General features: G+C 42.0%; 2 protein-coding genes across 4 annotated transcripts in view; one reads left to right on the top strand and one right to left on the bottom strand.

The window, feature by feature from the left end:
* LOC118376200 (E3 ubiquitin-protein ligase BRE1A-like) overlaps positions 1-14839 on the bottom strand; it is a 34641-nt gene extending 19802 nt beyond the window's left edge. The window contains exon 1 of one of the 3 annotated variants that reach the window (XM_052507859.1): positions 14478-14839. The gene's annotated coding sequence lies outside the window, so the exon portion shown is untranslated. The remainder of the gene's footprint in view (positions 1-14477) is intronic. The other 2 variants (XM_035762893.2, XM_052507860.1) reach the window with 2 other exon arrangements.
* On the top strand, positions 805-13745 carry LOC118376231 (fructose-bisphosphate aldolase B-like). The gene is made up of 9 exons (XM_035762925.2): positions 805-968; positions 3422-3534; positions 3772-3977; positions 5790-5844; positions 6005-6165; positions 6384-6467; positions 6698-6872; positions 7064-7263; positions 7472-13745. Exons 2-9 carry the CDS (start codon positions 3423-3425, stop codon positions 7565-7567), a joined length of 1089 nt encoding a protein of 362 aa, XP_035618818.1. The 5' UTR covers positions 805-968; position 3422; the 3' UTR covers positions 7568-13745.
* Positions 14840-15118: the final 279 nt, after the last annotated feature.

The raw sequence follows: 15118 nt of genomic DNA, 5'->3' as shown, positions 1-15118 counted from the left end.
CAGTTGTCTTTTCATAGCCGATCATTCAGAGGTCGAGACAACAGGTGCGGTAGGTAGAGAGAGAAAGGGTCGAAAACAGCAAGTCCGGGACAATGCAGCAAATCCGGTTAAACATGTCAGGGTTCCATAGCCGCAGGCAGGACAGTTGAAACTGGAGCAGCAGCACGACAAGGTAGCACGTCTGGTAAACAGGTCAGGGAGGTTCAATGGCCACAGGCAAAACAGCAGAAACTGGATCTGCAGAAATTCCATTCCAGCCATTACTATGAGCCTCCTCCCCATTTAAAGTGCCACCAGCCGCCACTGGTATATATTGCGTTTGAATTACTGTTACAGTGCTATTCGTGTTGTTTATCGGATTCATTCAGATATTTCTTGTATTTATTTGTTTGTTATTTGTGTATTTGTTGTTGACATTTTACTGCTTTGTAAGGAGCTAGCTACATACGCATTTCACTGCACCCGCTATATCGTTTGTTAAACTGTGTAAGAGACCAATTAACTTTGATTTGACGTACAGACAGATGTACATATGTAGTCTACAGACACATACACACACACACAACAGCAGGATAGACAAGACAGTATGAAACCTGAAAAGCAACATAATAAATATTATCTGGATTTATTTTAAGGCACACACACCATCATCATGCACTCAACGCGTGCTGTAATGTATAACAAAGGGTTACCTGAGTATACATGGCCTTCCTTTTATCTTGGAAGTCATACTATCAACTTCTGATAAAACTCAAAGTCCACAAAAGATGCATTGATACACTAACAAGCCCCCGTCCGACTTTCTCGACCAATTGCAGCCTCCCCGCCTCCGTCATCCCGTTCAATAAATAATGCTTTGTAAGCCGGAATCGGCCTTCTCAACGAGTCATAATTGTTGCTTGGAAGTAGAAGACCCATTTTCTATTCATTTTCTGCAGCTGTCGGTGTTGACTTTGTCATATTTTTAAGTAAGTTTTCCTTTCAGCTTCAAGCTTAGCCTAAACGTACTAAAACGTTGGGAAGGTTGCCGGTGGACAGCAGCGCTGAAAGTAGATGCTCTGAAATGTTGCAATGGAATTGTAGTAGGTTACAATGTTTCAGTCCGATGTTGCAAGAAAGTCTTTGGAAGTTTGCTTTTTTTTTTTAGGCTCGATGAAGTATGCGAACCTCTGCAACCCATGCGTCAGATACCTCTTCTGTCTAGTCAAAGCAGTGTAGGCTAACTCTTTGTAATGCAAGTGTAAGCCTATAACTTTTTTTTTGCTTATCTCAAATGTAGATATACACGTATATAATTTAAATCATGTAACTCGACAGCGCGTGATTGTCAGCGTTTAGCTAGTCTGAAATGCCCCACAAAATGTACATTTACATCCGCGTTCTACCTGCGCTTATGTTCTGGCTGGCTTAACTTGTGTTAATTATGTAGGGTAATCTTGTTATCGCGAATGTGTTGGCAAAATATACATTTCTGGTCCTCCGGAATGCTCTTTTAATTAGATTTTAAATGGTACGACTGACTCCCGGTTTACTGTGAACCTATTTGTCCCAGGGAGAGGGTCATTTATCAGGGGTGTATTCATTACGCAGATTCTGTTGCAAAACGTTTTATACCTAACACTAAAGGTGACGTAAAAGCTGGTGGGTACATAAACGATAGTGCTGAGTGATTAATGCATTTCGAGGCCGTTTTCAGTTCTATTAGGATAATCACTGTTTTCGATTACAATTATTATTTTTAAAACATTAAATGCATTATAAAATAATGACAAACTGATTTTTGGCGCTTTTAATGGAAATTCCAAAGTCAAATGTTTTTTGTAAACTTGATTTAACTAAGTCAGTTAACCTCTTAAGAAGAAATTCTTATTTACAATGACGGCCTACCAAAAGGCAAAATGCCTCCTGTGGGGACGGGGGCTGGCATAAAAAAAAATGCGGCAAAGCACAGACATAAGACAACAACAGAAATAAGTGAAAATGTAACTGCCAAAACATTGAAACTATTACATTGTCTCAGTCAGGTCCACGTTGGGTAGACATCAATAGAATAGGAAATTAAATAACATGTAATTTGTGTATATTCGTTTTTTTTGTGTGACTATTTTTAATTCCGCAGTCATCTCATTTCTGCTCAGGTAGTGTCTGGCAGCCAACCAGAAAAATCTAACGTTATCTGTGCTCCCCAGGCTTACTGTCTTTATAGCCAACCTGTGTAGCTAGCCTGCCTATGCTGCAGCGCTGTCATTGACAAACATTTTACTAGTTCTTCAAAGTAGACATAGCACACTTTCAACCTGTCATTTAGTTGTGTATGTAACAGTATACTTTTAAACCGTCCCCTCGCCCATACCCGGGCGCGAACCAGGGACCTTCTGCACACAACGACAACAGTCACCCTCGAAGCATCGCTCCACAAAAGCCACAGCCCTTGCAGAGCAAGGGGAACTACTACTTCAAGGTCTCAGAGCAAGTGACGTAACCGATTGAAACGCTATTTAGCGCACACCGCTAACTAAGCTAGCCGTTTCACATCCGTTACATGTACATTCCTCTCCCATGCTGTCTATGCAGTCTATCGACAGTAGTAGCAGGCATAATAGTATATGTCTAGAGGGGATGAGCTGAAGCGAGAGGTTTCACTCTTGCCAAAATGCGTTTGTGTTATTTTGGGACAACGACTCCCATTTTTAGGGCGAAGACATGAGCATCTCGTCATTATATATCGATCTCTGATCAGTTTCTGTCCGAGCCGGAAATAGGCGCTGATTATGGTAGCTAATTACCACTCTTCTGCGCAGAACTAGGTTGAATATTTGCTTAATGAAAACTAAAACTCCTTTCAGCCCAGCGTCCCACATAGTTCTTGACTTGATTTCTCTCGTAAATTATTTGATTTCTCTAGAGAAAAAAAACAAACTAAATGGAATTCAAGTAATTGAACATAACTCTGTCAATTAGTAGTTTAATAAATCGACAAAAAGAAATGTCGATTAATCGCTAAGCATTATTAAACAAAGTTGTAGCAGTTTTTTAAACACGTTGCCATTCCAATCTATAAAGTCGGCGACGTTTATGCTCTAAAGTGGAGTAAAGTATTCGGTTCCTTCAAACTTCATCCATCCACTTATTTTTTTATAGACCCAACTGAGCTAAACGTTTTTTTTTCAACAGAATCGGCATAATTAATACACCCTAGCTTTCAGACTAAAGTTCAAACTTCGAGCCATATATTGACAGTTGCTGAGGGAGGAGGGTGAAGGTCCTGTACAGAGGTGGTGGGTACTGTCAGTGTCTGAGAATAAACCACACTTGAACCACCATCAAGACAAATTAGTCTACGTAACGAAATATAGGTTACTGGATTGAATTTATTAAATTCCTTTTTTTTTCTGTTAACTGACTTTTCTCACCTACACAGGATGACTACCCAGTTCCCATCCCTCTCTCCGGTGCAGAAGAAGGAACTCTCTGACATAGCCCAGAGGATCGTGGCTCCAGGGAAGGGCATTCTGGCAGCAGATGAGTCCACAGGTGAGTAGGCCAAACTGGTCATGGAGGACTGGATGAGTGGGGTGGAGAGGGTGTTGGTGAAGTGGGTGTTGTATTTTCTCAGCAAGTAGTGGTGGCCTGTATGGGTTTGGCATCTGAAGGGTAAGAGTTGGAGGTAGCCTTAATTTGAGAAGTTGCAGGAATCTGTCATTCTTGCAGGCATTGTTCCCCCCCCCTGAAATAACACTAATGTTCTTCCCTGCCAATTTCTCCGTCCAGGCACCATGAGTAACCGCCTGCAGAAGATTAACGTAGAGAACACTGAGGAGAACCGTCGGACTTTCCGCGACCTCCTGTTCTCTGCAGTTGACCCCAACTGCATTGGTGGAATCATCTTTTTTCACGAGACACTGTATCAGAAGTCTGACAAGGGTGTCCTCTTCCCCCAGGTCATCAAGGACAAGGGCATTGTGGTCGGCATCAAGGTGAGAGGACCAGCAATACCATCCTTCAATCCTTGATCAGGGAAGTGAATTGTACTAGATCAAACGCTGAAATTAGTATGCAGTTTAATTATGTAGGAGGCTAGCATGGGTATGTGGACATGGCCACACTCTTCCCATAGTCTACTGATAAGATTGGTTAGGTGAAGGCAATTATAATCATATGCCCAACCAGCCAACAACTCACTACTTGAGTATATACCGGTTTCACTTATCAAGATTGTGTGTGTGATGTAATGTAATGGCATTATAACAATCAAACACTAGTGGGAAAGGGTAGGCTTGGGCTCTATACTGTATGTATCAGGGTATTTTGAAAGTGTGTACTATGCCACCACTTATTGCTAAGTTAAGTATAACTAAGAAGTCTATGATGTGTCAAATGAATTATTTCCAGCTCAGGGCTCAAGCTATGCATTTATGTTTGCTAAGTGTCTAAATGTCAAGCTCAAGCTTCTTGGTTACAGCCGAGACATTCAATCCCTTCCTCGATCAAGATCCCTGTTGCCTAAATGATCATATCACCACCACCTTACCTGTCACCCTAGACCCGCTTCAATTTGCTTTCTGCCCCAATTGATCCACAGGCGATGCAATCGCCATCACACTGCCCTATCCCATCTGGACAAGAGGAATACCTATCGAAGAATGCTGTTCATTGACTATAGCTCAGCATTCAACACCATAGTACCCTCCAAGCTCATCAATAAGTTTGAGGCCCTGGGTTTCAACCCCGACCTGTGCAATTTTGTCCTGGACTTCCCGACGTTCCGACCCCAGGTGGTGAAGGTAGGAAACATCTCCACTTTGCTGATCCTCAACACTGGGGCCCCACAAGGGTTCGTGCTCAGCCCCCTCCTGTACTCTCTGTTCACCCATGACTGTGTGGCCATGTACACCTCCAACTCAATCATTAAGTTTTCAGACAACAGTAGTAGGCTTGATGACCAACAACCACGAGACAGCCTAAAGGGAGGAGGTGAGGGCCCTTGGAGTGTGGTGTCAGGAAAACAACCTCACTCAACGTCAACAAAACAAAGATGATTGTGGACTTCAGGAAACGGCAGAGCACAACGTATCACTGGGGGGAAACTACTTGCCTTCTAGGACACCTACAGCACCCGATGTCACAGGAAGACTAAAAAGATCAAGGACCGTAACCACCACTGTTCGCTCTGCTACCATCCACAAGGCGAGGTCAGCACAGGTGCATCAACGCTGGGACCGAGAAACTGGAAAAACTGCTTTTATCTCAAGGCCATCAGACTGTTAAACAGCCATCATGAACAGAGGCTGCTGCCTACATACAGACTTGAAATCATTGGCCACTTTTTTTTAAATGGATCACTAGTCACTTTAATGATGTTACTTTAATAATGTTTACATCTTGCATCTCATGTTTACATCTCACTATATACCTTGCTCCTATAACCATTAACTTCTGGACTAGACCCTCTAAACCTCAGCACTCCCTCAGTGACCTGAATAAGCATATTTCATTCTCGGAACCCAACATGTGGAATTGTTAGCTATTGCTGCATTGTCGGAACTAGAAGCACAAGCATTTCGCTACACTCACATTAACATCTGCTAACCATGTGTATGTGACTAATAAAATTAGATTTTTAAAATTGTATTGTGCCCCCCCCAATAAAGTTTGGGGAAATAGCGCCCCTTGTGTGCACTTTTGGTTATACATACTCCGGTATGGTACAAAATCGCTACCACTGTATGAACATCTGGATACCACCCAACCCTAGGAAAGGGGTTATAGTTTGACTGTTTGTTTTCTAGGTGGACAGTGGCACAGCTGGTCTGAATGGAACAGATGGAGAGATGACCACACAGGGTAAGAATAGCTCATTTCTTTTGCAACTCTAAGTAACAAATGCATTAAAGCTATACATTAAAATCAACCAGCTTCTCCTATCTCCCTAGCCCACATTTAGTCAGTTTGACATGGTGGCATGACCATGGAAGCAATGTATTATAAAAACCTCTTTCATCAGGTCTTGATGGACTCTCGGGGCGTTGTGCTCAGTACAAGAAGGACGGTTGTGACTTCGCCAAGTGGAGGTGTGTGCTCAAGATTTCAGACTCCTGCCCCTCAGCCCTCGCTATCGCAGAGAACGCTAACGTACTTGCCAGATACGCCAGTATCTGCCAACAGGTGTGTGCATGCCATGAGAACTTTGTTTTAAAACTGTAGTGTTTAGGGTAGGATCAAATATAATGTCCCACCGGGGGAAATTGTCTTAGACACACAGTACTGCTACTGTATACACTACCTGACTTTACGCACAAAACTAACAAATGAACTGAGAAATTCCTCAAAGGCAAGATTTTTCCATATACTGTGTCCACATGTGATAACTGTCCTCTCCTCAGAATGGCCTGGTGCCCATTGTGGAGCCAGAGATTCTGCCTGATGGAGACCATGACCTGCTGTGCACTCAGTACGTCACTGAGAAGGTGATCATAACCTTGCTGTCCTCTCAAATACTTTGTTGGCCTTCAGTTAAACACTTGTGAATCACATTTCTGTCATTTTCTCTCCCTTCCACAAAGCCAGTGCTGTACTGGTTTACCAGCATGGAATTACAAACTCATCCCTCATTCTCCTCTTAGTCATGCCCCAATTTAAGTTCACGTCACTGAACCTGAACCAAACGCCTCTCTAAACCCAACCCTCCCCTCACCAGGTTCTGGCTGCCACGTACAAGGCCCTGAACGATCACCATGTCTACTTGGAGGGCACCCTGCTGAAGCCTAACATGGTCACCGCCGGACACTCCTGCCCCAAGAAGTTCACCCCCCAGGAGGTCGGCATGGCCACCGTCACTGCCCTGAGGCGCACTGTCCCTGCCGCCGTGCCTGGTGAGACTGGGTTGGGGGTTTGTCGAAGTGGTGATGGTAATGTAAGTATTGGGATGTGATCCAACACAGTGATTGTCCCAAACAGGTGAGGTTAGGTGAAAAGGTAGACTAAAAACTGTATATTTGGTTGATCGGTGATGCCAAAATGAAACCATCACCAAATTGCTAAACATTCTACCCCCCCCCCCAAGGCATCACCTTCCTGTCTGGAGGCCAGAGCGAGGAAGAGGCCACTCAGAACCTGAACGCCATGAACCAGACGGCCCTGCACCGGCCCTGGAAACTCTCCTTCTCCTACGGCCGTGCACTCCAGGCCTCCGCCCTCGCCGCCTGGAAAGGCAAGGCCGCCAACAAGAAAGCGGCACAGGATGCCTTTACCTCCAGAGCCAAGGTAAGATGGAGGGGCTATGCTAATTTAGGGTAGGGTTGACACCTTGCTTAGAGGTGCAGGCTACATGAATATCATTGGAACGCTATTGTATGGTGTAGTTTTCTTGTATCCTGAAGTAGTGTCCCATTTGCGGTCTCCTTTCTCGCTCTCAATGCTTCATTCTGGAACCACATACCTTGATTACTGAATCACAAATGTACATTTTCAGAGCAATGGCCTTGCCTCCAAGGGAGAGTACACAGTGGTGAGCAGCGCTGACCAGGCCTCCATGCAGTCCCTGCACACAGCTAACTACGTCTACTAACTAGACCACATGTCAGACAAGGACCAAAGAATGCAGAAAATATCACCTGTACACGTCCCGTCCCTTCTCATTCCTGCAATGACAACATTCCCCTATGACCAATCCAGTTGTACGAGTTATTATTTTACTACTAATAAACAGATTGAGTAAATCAAATAAATGTGAAATGTTTAAACTTGGGCCTCCAGATTGGCGATGCTAGAGGTGTCACTACAGACCCTGGTTTGAGTCCAGGCTGTATCACAATCGGCTGTGATTGGGAGTCTCATAGTGCGATGCACAATTGGTCCAGCGTCGTTTGGGTTTGGCTGGGGTAGGCCGTCATTGTAAATAAGATTTTGTTCTTAACTGACTTTCCTACTTATTATCACGTCATTAAATCAGGAGAACAGTTTAGCTGTGCTAACAAGGGTTTTCTAATGATCAAGTAGCCTTTTAAAAGGATAAACTTGGAATAGCTAACAACGTGCCATTGGAACACAGGAGTGGTGGTTGCTGATAATGGGCCTATGTTGATAAATATATATATTTATTTTTTAAATCAGCTACATAGTCACTTACAACAATCAATTTGATGTTATTTTAAATGGACAAAAAATATATATATTTCAAAAAACATGGACATTTCTTAGTGGCCCTAAACTTTTGAATGGTAGTTTATATATATATATATGATTTATTTTTGTTTTAAGTACCCACCTCATGAAAGTCACCCTTTTTAATCCAGCCAACAATTGTAGCCATTACAGTTCAACATGTAGGTTCTATACATTGCTAATGTTACATTTTCAGCAAATGGCATTATTGTTAAATGCTTTGGCCATTTAATACATTTACAGACAACCCCCTAAATGTATTCCCCCCCACACACAGCATTTGACACATTTACAACAGCTAGTTTAAAAAAAAAAACGTTATTTAATGATATGTTGTGTTCCAATGGCAGATTAGGTAACACAGGAGTGGTGGTTGTTAATGGGCCTCTGTAGATGTTCCATAAATAAACCATTTCCAGCTACAATGTCTACACTGTATTTCAATGGACATTTCTAAGTGACCCCAAACTTTTGAACGGTAGTGTGTATACAGTGGGGAGAACAAGTATTTGATAAACTGCCGATTTTGCAGGTTTTCCTACTTACAAAGCATGTAGAGTTCTGTCATTTTTATCATAGGTACACTTCAACTGTGAGACATTAATTTGCATTTTATTGCATGACAAGTATTTGATCACCTACCAACCAGTAAGAATTCCGGCTCTCACAGACCTGTTAGACACCAGGGAAAAAATTGTAGACCTGCACAAGGCTGGGATGGGCTACAGGACAATAGGCAAGCAGCTTGGTGAGAAGGCAACAACTGTTATGCAATTATTAGAAAATGGAAGAAGTTCAAGATGACGGTCAATCACCCTCGGTCTGGGGCTCCATGCAAGATCTCACCTCGTGGGGCATCAATGATCATGAGGAAGCTGAGGGATCAGCCCAGAACTACACGGCAGGACCTGGTCAATGACCTGAAGAGAGCTGGGACCACAGTCTCAAAGAACCATTAGTAACACACTACGCCGTCATGGATTAAAATCCTGCAGCGCACGCAAGGTCCCCCTGCTCAAGCCAGCGCATGTCCAGGCCCGTCTGAAGTTTGCCAATGACCATCTGGATGATCCAGAGGAGGAATGGGAGAAGATCATGTGGTCTGATGAGATAAAATTAGAGCTTTTTGGTCCAAAACTCAACTCTCCGTGTTTGGAGGAAGAAGGAGGAGTTCAACCCCAAGAACACCATCCCAACCGTGAAGCATGGAGGTGGAAACATCATTCTTTGGGGATGCTTTTCTGCAAAGGGGACAGGACGACTGCACCGTATTGAGGGGAGGATGGATGGGGCCATTTATCGCAAGATCTTGGCCAACAACCTCCTTCCCTCAGTAAGAGCATTGAAGATGGGTCGTGGCTGGGTCTTCCAGCATGACAACGACCCGAAACACACAGCCAGGGCAACTAAGGAGTGGCTCCGTAAGAAGTATCTCAATGTCCTGGAGTGGTCTAGCCAGTCTCCAGACCTGAACCCAATAGAAAATCTTTGGAGGGAGCTGAAAGTCCGTATTGCCCAGCGACAGCCCCGAAACCTGAAGGATCTGGAGGTCTGTATGGAGGAGTGGGCCAAAATCCCTGCTGCAGTGTGTGCAAACCTGGTCAAGAACTACTGGAAACGTATGATCTCTGTAATTGCAAACAAAGGTTTCTGTACCAAATATTAAGTTCTGCTTTTCTGATGTATCAAATACTTATGTCATGCAATAAAATGCTAATTAATTACTTAAAAATCATACAATGTGATTTTCTGAATTTTTGTTTTAGATTCCATCTCTTACAGATGAAGTGCACCTATGATAAAAAAAATTAGACATGCTTTGTATGTAGGAAAACCTGCAAAATCGGTGTGTATCAAATACTTGTTCTCCCCACATATATATATATATATACATACCAGTCAAAAGTTTGGACACCCCTACTCAAGGGTTTTTCTTGATGTACTTGGTCTTTTATGAAATAGCCCTGCTTTGTCACATCTGTCTCAAATGCATTGAAAGAAATTCCACAAATTAACTTAAGGCACACCTGTTAATTCAAATGCATTCCAGGTGACTACCTCATGAAGCTGGTTGAGAATGCCAAGGATGGCTACTTTGAAGAATACACTATTTGATTTGTTTAACATTTGTGGTTACTACATGATTTCATAGTTGATGTAGTCACTATTCTACAATGTAGTAAAAAAAAAAAAATCTTGAATATGGTGTGTCAACTGTTGACTGGTACTGTACATGTTGAAGAGGGTGGGGTTTAAGCTGCATCACTGTCTCACCCCACTGCTTTGTGGAAAGACCACATTATTTGTGTACATGGATTTTATCCTACAATGCAAATTGAGTCAAAAGCTTTTTTGAAATCAACGAAGCATGAGAAGACCTTAACTTTTTTTGTTTGTTAATTAGGATGTGCAGGGTGAATACGTGGTCTGTCGTACGGTAATTTGACATTTTCTCAATTCATTTTCACTGAGGAAATGTACACGTCTGCTGTTGATGTATATCCCACAATTATTTGGCTCAAATTTGTCTCCCATTTTGTGGATTGGGGTGATCAGTCCTTGGTTCCAAATATTATGGAAGATCTCGCTTAAGTGACTACCTCATCTCTGTACCCCACCCATACAATTATCTGTAAGGTCCCTCAGTCAAGCAGTGAATATCAAACAGATTCAACCACAAAGACCAGGGAGATTTTCCAATGCCTCGCAAAAAAGGGCACCTATTGGAAGATGGGTCAATATAAAGAAAGCAGATATTGAATGTCCCTTTGAGGATGATGAAGTTATTAATTACACTTTGGATGGTGTATCAATACACCCAGTCACTACAAAAATATTCATCCTTTCATTATATATTTTTTAAAGTAGGCAAGTCAGTTAATTAAGAATAAATTCTTATTTACAATGACGGCCTAACTTGGACGATGCTGGGCCAATTGTCTGCCGCCCTATGGGACTCCCAATCACAGCCGGTTGTGATATAGCCTGGAATCAAACCAGGGTCTGTAGTGACGCCTCTAGCACTGAGATGCACTGCCTTAGGAAGCTCCCGAGTGGAGCAGCGGTCTAACTCAGTTGCCGGAGAGGAAGCAAGCCACTCAGGGATTTTACCATGAGGCCAATGGTGACTAAAACGGTTAGAGTTTAATGGCTGTGATAGGAGAAAACTGAAGGCGGATCAACAACATTGGAGTTACGACACAATACTTTCTGAAAAGAAGCAAGCTGGTACAGAATAACAAATGTGGCAAAGAAATTAACTACGTCATATAATTAAAGCATTATGTTTGGGGCCAATCTAACATAACAGATCACGGAGTACCACTCTTCACATTTTCAAGCATGGTGGTGGCTGCATCATGTTTTGAATATGCTTGTCATCTGCAAGAGATTAAAAAAATGTAAAAAACTTTTTAAACTATTGGAATAAAGCTAATAAGCACAGGTAAAATCCTAGAGGAAAACCTGTTTCAGTCTACTTTCCAAAAGACACAGAGACAAATGAACTTTTCAGCAGGACAAGAACCTAAAACACAAGGCCAAATATAGATGGGTTGACTTAGGAACATTCAAAGGGCCTAGTTACAGTTTACACTTAAACCGGCTTGAAAATATATGGCAAGACAAATTGCTGTCTAGCAATGATCAACAGCCTGCTTGATAGAGGTTGAATACTTTTTATAAGAATAATGAGCAAATATTGTACAATCCAGGTGTGCAAAGCTCTTAGAGACTTACCCAGAAAGACTCACAACTGTGTTCACTATCAAAGGTAATTCTAACGTGTGAATACATATGTAAATGAGATATTTTTGTATTTCATTTGCAATAAATTAGCAACATTATGGGGTATTGTGTAACATTCTGGGGTATTGTGTATAGATGTGTAAAAAACATTTAATTCAGGCTGTAATGCAACAAAATGTGCAATAAGTCAAGGGATATGAATAGTTTATGAAAGCACTTTCCAGCCTTGTAAGACTAAGTAGCTAGATTATTGGCTCCTCGAGACTTGATGGTTGACCACTAAAGTGGCTTATCAATGTTAGAAATGATTGGTAGTCAAAGGGTAAAACAATAACATGATACTCAAATGAGTAGCTGTGTATTGAGTGAAAACTATTTTTTAAAGCATTTGGTTCCATAAGCAAGCTACACAAATACAGTGCAATTAAAAACACCCCATTACACAAACACAGTTTTGTATTGCTATCCTTATTGGGACCAAATAATTGATTCCCATCCAAAATCATATTTTCCTTAACCCTAAATCTAACCTTAACCTCAAACCCTTAACTCTAAAACTTTACCTAACTGGAACTCCTAACCCTAATTGTAACTCTAACCCTAAAATAGCATTTTTCCACATGGGGATGGCAAAATGTCCTTGTGTTACTATCCTTGTGAGGTCTACCCACAAGGATAGTTAAACAAAAACACACTCACACCACACAGTTGCTGCAGTAGAGTATAATTCATATGTTATTATTGACCATTTCCATTCATCAGATATAGGACAAGTTCTGACTATAACTATAGGTCCTCCACTAAGGGGAGTAGTATACACAAACGAGCCAAATTAACACGTTTGATTGGTTAGTGAGTATAGGCCTGCTGAAGTGAAGATTATCAGGAGTAGGTTGAATAGTATGCCTTCTCATTTTTAGGTTTCACTTTAATTGTCCCCAGGCTCAATTCTTTCCGAGATATCGGGCTCGGTGGATGATATTAGCTGGATAATAAAATAACAACAGGTAAAGATGAGGAAGGAGTTAGAGACACACACAGAAAGAAGCTATTGCTAAACAATATCTTTGTTGAAGAGCTAAAAAGCCTGCCAGTTGGCTAGGTGAGTCAGTGAACAGTTCATCTCTCACGGCAAACTAAGTAAATCGAGCATCTGACCAAATGACGCAAGACTTTTGTTCTGAGTTTAACCGAGATTAATGGAAAGTAGGCTAGGTTTCCTGAGTGTATGAGGACTTCAGGGCAAAACATGCCATGGTGGACAGGAGGATAAGGAGTGCCAAGACACACAGAGGAAGTTATCAATATCTCTGTGCTCACAATCTGTAAGAGAGTGAGAGAGAGAATACTCAAACAGAAAATAATTAACCCAGAGCAGAGCAACTCTATAGCAGGTGATGTTGATAGATTGGTTTTTACACAGTGTGGCAGACCAGGGGGTTGGGTCAAAACGTTTACACAGATCAGACATGGACAAAGTAGGATTAGCTCAGTTTCAAAGGTGTTTATTAAAATAATAGTCCAAAAGAAAATAATAGTCCTGGCCGGAGAGCCCGTCGAGACCTGGCATGTCCAGCAGATGGAGCCATCGCCTTGTGTATACTTCATCTGTTTGTGTCTGACCATCCAGACAAGGGGAGGATGGTCTGTGGGTACCTAATAGGTAATAAATAGAGTACTGTTTTTCTCTATGTATCAGCTTTCGGCTGATGTACTTGATGGGGTGCTCCTCCCCATCATGTATCTGGGACAGAACGACCCCTCCTGTATCACATGCTGGACCACAACTAATTTATCTGTATTTGTTACATGAATAAAAACATATTTACTCAAAACATTATGATTCTCTTCTTACTGTGTGAGTATAAGTGCTGAACTACAAAAACCAGAATGCCCTGCAGCTCAATTACGTTACATTCCCATGGCCCCTGGTGGTTATGATGGGTAGCGTATCAGTGCCCCGTCAGAAAGGGATGAGGATTTGATAAGAGTTGTTAGAACCCATCAGTGGTGGTCAGTGCCATTTAAGATGAGGGATGACTGTTTAACCCAGTTCAATGTAACATCGATAGGTTTAGGCTACTACATGATACTAACATTTTCCCTATATCCATCATGAGGTTGCTGCAACCTAGCCTATGAATCAAAGTAGGTAAACACAGTTATGTTTATCCCCTTTTTAATCCATTTGCTTCAGTTTCAGAAAAGTTTACCAACCGAATAATGAATACAACCCTGATCACGAGTTTATAGTTCGATTTCATATCAGCCACGTTGTATTCCTTCACGCATTGGCTCTCCTCTCACCTCTTCTCTTTGCTTGCGGACTTCAATGCACAACACATCAGCTGTATGTGACCAGATGGAAAAACCTTTCCAAGCCAAACCGCAACACACAACCTACATCGTTGTCACCATATTTGCTAAAGTAAGGTCATGGTCAGCATAGCTAATAGAACTAACATGTCAGTAAATCACCACAATCATGCAGTACATTTACAGTATACAGTCAAATAGTTACACGGGATGGCCCCGGTGGCAATACATTAGTCAAACCAGAAGCTTACCTTGACTTGGAAGAGTTCCAGTGTTGTGTAGGTTAGTCATAGCCAGCTAGCTAACATAGTATCCCCCTGTTTGAGGAGGGTGTTTCAGTAGGCTGAACTAGCTACTGTAGCTGCATTTGCTTGTTAAGTGAAACTGAAAAAAATACTAAATCTCTCTATTTCTCTCTTGCATCGCCTTCATTTTGGAAGAAATACATTTTTTCAAAATTGTTCAAAGCAAATCAAATGAATTTATATAGCCCTTCGTACATCAGCTGATATCTCAAAGTGCTGTACAGAAACCCAGCCTAAAACCCCAAACAAAAAAAGCAGCTGTAAGGTCTAGGAGCACGAGGACAGATGCAGAGCCTCGGTCTGACGCCATTAAAATGTAATTTACCACCTTCACAAGTGCAGTCTCAGTGCTATGATGGGGTCTAAAACCAGACTGAAGCGTTCCGTATACATGGTTTGTCTTCAGGAAGGCAGTGAGTTGCTGCGCAACAGCTTTTTCTAATGTTTTGAGAGGAATGGGAGATTTATTATAGGCCGATTCGTTTTTTTTTTATTTTGGGGTCAAGGTTTGGCTTTTTCAAGAGAGGCTTTATTACTACCACGTTTAGTGAGTTTGGTACACATCCGGTGGATAGAGAGCCGTTTAT

This window comes from Oncorhynchus keta, chromosome 4 (genome assembly GCF_023373465.1).
Source record: "Oncorhynchus keta strain PuntledgeMale-10-30-2019 chromosome 4, Oket_V2, whole genome shotgun sequence".
Lineage (NCBI taxonomy): Eukaryota > Metazoa > Chordata > Actinopteri > Salmoniformes > Salmonidae > Oncorhynchus > Oncorhynchus keta.
Note: the sequence above shows the minus strand (reverse complement) of the source record. Positions and strands in the feature narration are given on the sequence as shown.